This window comes from Athene cunicularia (genome assembly GCF_003259725.1).
Source record: "Athene cunicularia isolate RWA chromosome 17 unlocalized genomic scaffold, athCun1 chr17_part1, whole genome shotgun sequence".
Classification (NCBI taxonomy): domain Eukaryota; kingdom Metazoa; phylum Chordata; class Aves; order Strigiformes; family Strigidae; genus Athene; species Athene cunicularia.
In genome coordinates, this window is record NW_020799122.1 from 241,242 (window position 1) to 249,446 (window position 8,205).

The following is an 8,205-nucleotide window of genomic DNA, read 5'->3' on the forward strand; positions in this document are numbered from 1 at the left end:
TGTGATAAGCGTAAGTAAGGATTTTAGACATGTATCCCAAGCTTCCCTTAAATCATCAATCCTCTTAACTAGATTTTACAACAATCCTATCAGTATTTTCCTGCAATCAATTGATTTCATGTAAATTAACATCAGAAAGCCGAGTGCTACAAAATCAGTGGAGCAATGTTTGTTAGACTTTCAAGACAATGTCATAATATGGGGTAAACCAGTAACAGGCAAATATTAAAAAGTTACTATTCATGCTAAGTCATTAAAAAAGGACGTGGTTCTATAATATGATCTACTGGATCTGTTATAAAACCTTTAAAGTGTCTCTCGCAGTACGTTTTATTTTAAAGCTTTATTTCAAAGTAATCTAACTGCAAATAGGAGTAAATGTTTAACTCTGAAATGTCCCGTATAAAAGTCATTCCAAGCTGGTAAAAGAAACAGTTTTGCTGGCAGCTCTGTAGGATGGACTGGGTTTAACAGAAACAATTTTTTGCTTGACCATGGTTTTCAGCCTGGTGTTTCTGACCAGCCTTTTTCATGGTTAAATGGGAAGAGGCACCCTTAACCTTTTTATGCAACACTGAAGTGACAATTTGAAAGGGGTTGAGAACTAATGTAATACACAAGATCATTCTTGAAATGAGTATGAGAGTACCTTCCCTCAAATGTGACGATGGTACTTGCAGAAATGACACCCTGTATGTAGTAAGGCCTTGGAGAATGGAAAAATAGGGCCACCGAGTGCAAGAACCCTTTCTTCTACACTCGTGTAAACAGGCAAGCATTATAATTTTATTTTTTTTTAATATTAAAAAAGACAGTGTTAGCAGTGTGGAAACAAACCATAAAGGGAATATAATTTCTACGTTTAAAAAACATATTTATAAAGTTTTATGGTTTGTTTTTATTTTTTTTAAATACAAAGTGCTTCTATACATTAAGCAGGTTACAGTGTTAGTGAGCAAATCCCTGTTTAGTTACCTTGATCACAAGGGTTATACATGGCCACCATGCTGTACTGCAGAGTTCAGCCAAGTGCTAAGAATAGGAACTCTGTGGTGCTGACCACTCCTGCCCATTGCCAGCAATGGGTTCATCATATTTGGGAATATCTGTTTTAACAAAATTCCATATGAAAAATATCTGAAGCATTAGAAGATTAAGAATTAAGAGCCTCTTAAAAAAATTAAAGTTTGTAAGTAGAATGCCAGAAAAGAAGTTACAGTAATTACAGCCCACTGAGTAGTAAACCCCCAGCTTGTACCAGACATTCACGTTCAGGATACAGTTCAGTTGTATCTTAAGATACTGGGAGTTCCAGAAAGCATCTAAAAAGTAATTATCTTTGTGTGGTTTTGCTTCACCATACAGGGTCATCTGTTGAAGCAGTCCTGCACAGTGCAGTATCCAAAACATAAATTGGGGCCAGACGGGCTTAGGCCTTCGGTGCTGGTTAACTTCCTTCCCCATGTTACCAGCACTGTACTTGGACATCACCTCTTTCTGTTACAGTCTATGTATGCTTTAAAGGCTCCTTCTGTTTTATAATATGTTTCAGTAAACTACAAAGAAGGGTTAATTGCTTTTGCACAGGTCTGCATTAAGCTTTCAACCCCCAAATCCTGTTGCCACCTTTACAACTGATGCATTCACTCTACCTGCAGAGCTGGCAGCATCTCTCAGAACTCCAAACACTCCTGCATCTACCTCCAAGAATGAGAGCCCAGCACACAGATCCTCACCCTAACGAAGCAGAAGTGCCACTTTCCCAGCAAAAATCCTGACTTCGGACATGAGCACGGTACCATGTTCTGCAGTACCATTAAAAGATCCACATACCATGCTTTCTACTTTTTTCCACAAGCAACTTCACGTGAAGAGGTAAACACCACCGGCTGCTTGCGATCATATGTAACCAGTCACAGTAGTTCAGTACCAAGAATCGGTATTATAGTTCTTACTATTCAAAGAGTAAAGAATTAAAAGCATAAATACCTATCAGTGACTAAATAATTTTCCTAAAGCAGGTTTCTAAAACTAGAAGTTCCCAAAGAAGTCTTTGTACCAATGAAAAGTCAATTAATGAATCCACAGAGTTTGGTACTTGCTACTGTAGTAAGCCACAAAAATCTGAACAGAAAACTACAGTTTAAATCTTTGATTATTTTGGCTAAGTCTCAAATGTTACTTTTTTTTTTTTTGACAACAAATACTTATTACACACACTTCTAGAAGCTCTCACGATATAGCAATCAATATCAAGCCAAGAGTCTACAGCATTAGACCCTAGAGGAGCAACGACAAATCATACTTAATACAGATTGAAGTTTATATAGCGCTCAACTATATTTAAGTGCTTTACAGACTCTAAATAGAAATCAGCACAAAATTATACAACATTTGTTTTACTGAAGATGGATTAAAAAATGGAAGACATATAAAGGAAAGCCAAACCACCTTTAACACAGCCTTTCCTTAAGCAATACAGCAAAGGCTGTTTAATGATGTAGACTATCTAATGATGCATGTTAAGTATGTTGGCAGTGTCCAGTTTAAGGTGGAAGTCCAATTATTTTTTTCATTAAAACGTGAATCATATAACCTGGCTTGGTCATCCTTGTTCTCTTTTGCATTAAGTAGGGCTACTCGAATTCCTGCTTCATCTAAGTATTTGCAGGATTAGGGTCAATTTAGAGCTGGGTTTTGCTGCGAATTTAGAAGACTTAAAAAACCAACAGGGCTCCTACATACTGCCGTCATTACAATCCATGTCACAGAGACCTAACAGACCTCATTTCGCAAGCACCTCTCAGATTAACCATTTGCACTTCACACATCGAACACCTGGAGTAATACTGTGGAAAATAAGTTTGGTCTGCTTATACCAGCATAATCATTAAAACTTGGGTTTTTGGAGAATTTACAATAGCAAGTACCAGACATTATTTGCATAATTAATTTTGCTTACTCTGCTAAACAAACGTAAGCACCGATGACTTAGTTCATCTCAGTAGTACTCTGCTCAGCTTTAGAAGCCTGGTATGACTTGGTACAAGAGGTCACATGCCGGTGAAAACTGTCCCGCCACATAAATCTTTTCCCACAGATGTTACACTCATATGGTTTTATGCCTGTATGAATTTTCATATGGCCTACAAGATGGTGTTTCATTTTGAATTTCTTACCACAGACACCACAGCCATAAGGTCGAAGACCAAGGTGCATACTCATATGCCGATCTCTCTGACTTTTGTGTGTAAAGCTTTTCCCACACTGACAAGGATACAGCTTATCAGCGTGCGAGAATCCGGTGAGGGACGTTTCTTCTTTAATTCCTGCAGCCATTTCAATGCCTTCACCGTAGCCTGCTGCTATCATAAGATCCTGTCTGTGAGCACTTAAATTTCCATCTGCCCTTTCCCCAGAAAATTCCTCCATAGAAGAGCCATAGAAGTCAACTTGTTCATCATAATTACTTTCATCTGCCTGTTCATCAAACTCTGCTTCCATCTTTTTGTCACCTATATGAAAGTCTTCAACACCGGAAGACTGGATTGAATGATCTGCCTGAATGGCATTCATGGATTCAGAAACTTGGTGTTCATCATAAGGATTATCAACACCTTCACAGTCTTGTTCAAATCTTTCTGGTTTCACGTGGATCCACCGCTTGTGAGACATGATGCTGGGTTTGCTGTACATCGGCCTGGTGTACTGATATTCTGCGCTGTCGCTGGTTCCTTCCTCCCCATCCTGACTTGTCATTCCAGTGCTGAGCCTGTCATGTTCTGTAGAAGAATTACTGGGAAGGTACTCATGTTCTGTCAGCTGGCACGACAGCTCATCTTTAGAGCTCTCCTCTTCGTTTTCGCCATCCCTTAGCTCCTGCACCTTGTGGAATTCCGTCTGTCCTCCAGAACCCAGTTCAAAGGTTTCAACGAGCCCATTGTAGCTGCTGCTGCTCGGGGACTGATGGTCACTGCCGTGGTTCATCTTCTGACACAGAACTGTCGGGTTCCCCTCCAGCACTTCCGTGCATTTATCCACTACGTGCCACATCTGAAGGAAACTAGCTGCTGTCAAATAGCTAACAATTTCTGGAGCAGGCATTACCAGCCGACCTGTATAGGTGGACAGGAGAATGTTTTCAAACACTCTGGGATTCATCACATCAGGCAGGACTATTCGCCTGCTGTTCTTCAGGAGAACTTGATCACAGAAGTAAGGTGAACTAGCTGCAAGAACAGCTTTGTGGGCTCTGAAGAGATGGCCCTGAACTACAATGGACACATCACATAATTGTCCTTGCTGGCGCTGCTGGTTTAACTTCTGCAAAATGGTGCTAGAAAAATCTGGAAATTCCACTCGAAAAGAGCTTGACCCAGACTCCATTTCATTACAAATTTAGTGTTGTGCTGTAAGAAGAGAAAAACAAAAAGAAACAGAAATTCTGCTTAGTAAAGTATTGATCTTTCCTTCTACACTTTATCAAATAGCACTTAAGCAGACCCACATGGAACTCAACCCAAAAATTTCTGGAGCCCATGCCACTGCTATACTTCTATTTCTCCCTTTTCTGAAAGTTGTACCTTGGCCACAAATGGCTATGACAGCAGATTTTGATGTGCTTCATCTGTCCAAGAGGATTCATCAACTACAGCAGGAGCTACGAACACATATCACCCAGCTGAGATAGACTGAGCATTTCAAGCATGAGCTTAGGATAACAGAAACAGTTATTTGATGAAATTACAGCAGTAGAGTTCTAACTCCAGGATGTCCCAGAGTTTATAACAACATATGAGAGATTCTGCATTTCAACTGCCAACAAAATCTCATTGATTCTGCAATAAAGACTGATTGTACTCATAGGAAATATTCTACTTTAAATGAAGTTTTCAAAAGCTAACATATCGATTTGTATGACGACCAAGGCAGAACCCTATTAAGAATGAGGCTTATGACTCTTCTAGTGGTATTTCTCTGTTGATTTGTTAACCAAAAGGTGGAAAAGCAAGATCTTGTACAGTAGCAGGACTATAATCCAATCTTTCAATGAGCTTTTTCAGATGTTATTGTAACATTCCTTACCTAGGAAAAACCTTACAGAACTTAAAATGTTAATCAGGAACATGATACATCTGCTGTATGGATTTATTTTCTCCATGTACCTTGTATATTTGTAACAATGCAACAATTTTATGCTAGAAGTTCAGCTAAGAGTCACATTTTAATGTTTGTATTCCCACATGATCCAGATGTCTTGTTACAAAGTCAACAGTCTTTTAAGCAGTAATATGATTCTTTAAAATGTCTGCTTTAAATTGAATTTGAGATAAATTTGCACATTATTATCATTAGAAATAATGATGGAAATTTAAATGCAACTACAAAACAACAACATTAACTGTCTGAGTAAGCTAAACTTGTGCAATTTTTCAATTTGATAATGCCTAAATTGAATACAGCATAACTCCAGAAGAGCCACGGAGCAGCACGCAGTGTTCCTCTATCCAGCTCCATTTCTCCTAAGTGGGAAAGTGTCAAAGTTTTAACAGATGGGGCTGCACACCTGAGAGAATACTCAGTAAATCAGCAGACAGTGGGTATGTACAGAATTGCAAGCACTTTGTTAACGTGGTGCAAAACTAGACCTTGCATTACAAACAGCCAGAGGACTCTGAAATGGAATTAAGTCTGTGGAAACGTGGAACTGGGAAAATGCTGCTGTGAATCCTGGCGCAGGGAGCCTGTACAGAACCACAGCACTTCCCATACCGTTACATAACCACCGGCAGAAACCTGCTCGCTTGGTGCAGTGTCAGAACGCTGGCACATCGGCACAAACGTGTCACTGCTCAGTGCAGAAAAAGCCACAGCTTGCTTAGGAAGTGCAGACTGCTCAGGAGCCATTATGTAAATCACTCAGTGTTTAACCAACAGCTCTCGGTTACATAATCCCTTCCCTACCATCCCCATCTGTTTTCAAACTCACATTCCAGACAACTCTCCCCTACTCCCCAAAAAACTGAGAGTTCCTTCTCCAAAGTTTCAGAGCTAGAAGAGGCTGATGAGCACATGGAGCACAAAAAAGTTTTCACCAGAAAAGAGAGCCTAAGGGAGTCAGACAGCCACCCAGACTCTTCAGTAAATACAGGCACAAACTCCTTGTAAACACTGAAACCAGCATCATCTGCAGAACTGTGAAGATTATACTTTCAAACTTCTTTTTACTTTTTTACTAGAAGCATGGTATCAATCTGACCATTTTATGAAGGTCTCTGAAGAAAACCAACTGGGAGGAATAACCTGTTGTTTATGAAGCCCATCTGTAACTATACATAATCACAGCAACATAGTCAAAAGAAAAAAGGTACCTTGTTTGACCACAATTTCCTTCTTTCTTCAGCTCTTACACTAATTTCCAGTGCTGGGTAGCTGGAGGAACTGAAAAGGCTGAATAAAGCTCCCACCAGAGGACAGTCCAATGACTGAGAATTTCATAGTTGAACACCACAACTTGCTGTATACAATCACATACGCTTCTACATTTTCATAAATCAGTAGTTTTACTGGTTGAAACAACTGCTTAAGACATGTTTACCAACTACCTTGGGATCCTCAGCTTTAAGATGAGGATCAGTCATAATTTTAATTTTTTTTTAAAAAACATAGTGGCACAAGTCAGTTTTCTAACAAATACTGCCTCACAGAAATCACGGGTGAGCAGTGACATTCTGAGACAGTAACCAAGATGAATCAGCTGAGCAAACAGACTAAAACTGGCATACCTAGCACAGCAGTTCAGGTGCTTTGACCAACAGTGTTACGAAAGCAGAAACACCTTTACATCAAGGTGTCACTCCCCAGAGTCCTCACAGCCTGCTTTAAGCATCTAGCGAGCCCAAAACGATTATGCGTATCCTTGAACAAGCTTCTTAAGATGTACCCCCAAAAGTACAGGGAAATTTCACATGAAGGTGCAGAATGTGGCACCATTTCCCCACCTTTCAAGTGAAATGTGAAGTCCAGAGACAGTAACCACCTCACCAGAAGTGAATTAGCAGAACCTGTCATACCGAAGTGTAAACATGGAATCTGGATGGAGTACTACTACACTGATAACCTGGCTGCCATAGAACACTTCCAGCTAGTCTGAGAACAAGCTGCATGACTGTCAGTGTAAACTGCTCCGTAGTCTGAATGGTTCTTTAATTTAGTAAATCCAAGGGAGTATTGGAAACAGCAGATTTTGCAACTGCTTTCTTGAAAAAGGAATCTCTGAAGAGTGAACAGTTCAGATGCTCTTCAAGTTGTCATCTACACAATAGCAGAAGACCACCTTTAAATCTACTGTCTTCAGCAGTTCTCAGTTTTTTCCTTTAAAGCATCAGCCCTGCCACGCACCCAGACACCCAACCCACTTCAGGAGACCAAATCAGCTACTGATATTTTTCCAGAGAGTAAGAGAACACTACGCCTGTCAGTTCAACTGTTATTCTTACCTCTTTGCTTAAAACAACTTGACAACATTACTTAACTATTTCAAACAGTTTGGTTATACATAACATACATTATAAAAATCTTTATTAAAAGAATCAGATTTTTTACTAATGCAGATGCATTCTTTACCTCCTTTCAGAATATTCTCAGATTTAAGACTATTTTTCAGTACTTGCCTACAAAAAAGATAAGCCTTCAGGACACGTTCAACTGAAATTTAAAGAGACTTATCTACAGACCTTATGTAATTACCGCTAGCCTAAGCTGCTGCCTTTCAACAAGGACTCAGCATGCCACCAGAGAAACAATTCCAGGGGGGAGCAGACTTTTATATTATATATTTTAAGTCGTCATGAAAACCAAAGTCATCAAAACGTAAGTAAAATATTTTCTATGAATAAGGCCAGACACACCAAGAAAACTTTGTTTTTCCGAAGAGGTTGCACTTCCTCATTTTACAACCTGCTCTGTCTCTTTCTGCATTTTCTTGATCCCAGTTCATAAAGAACAAAGATTTTCTATTTGAATTAATAAAAATGAAATTAGTGGCCAAGCTGCAACGCTGAGTGAGACGCACGAGGCACACACTGCTCGCTTGGAAAGAAAATGACCTGAAGAAAGCGCTAGCGGGCAGCTGCTTCAGCCCTCCGCGTAGGGCTTCGGATGAAGTCACCCCTCGCACCTGCGGCGCCTGGCATGGGGACAGCA

At 39.8% G+C, this 8,205-nt stretch overlaps 1 protein-coding gene across 1 annotated transcript; it reads right to left on the reverse strand.

Annotated features, from left to right (window-relative positions):
• Positions 1-2,182: 2,182 nt before the first annotated feature.
• Positions 2,183-8,157, reverse strand: ZBTB43 (zinc finger and BTB domain containing 43). Its single transcript, XM_026860162.1, has 2 exons — positions 6,372-8,157; positions 2,183-4,409 (listed from the first exon to the last, which is right to left on the reverse strand). The coding sequence occupies exon 2, from the start codon at positions 4,384-4,386 to the stop codon at positions 2,992-2,994; it is 1,395 nt and encodes a 464-aa protein (XP_026715963.1). The 5' UTR covers positions 4,387-4,409; positions 6,372-8,157; the 3' UTR covers positions 2,183-2,991.
• Between the last annotated feature and the right edge of the window lie 48 nt (positions 8,158-8,205).

Coding starts and splice junctions, on each gene's coding strand:
- ZBTB43 (XM_026860162.1), bottom strand. CDS start 4,386: ATGGAGTCTGGGTCAAGCTCTTTTCGAGTGGAATTTCCAGATTTTTCT.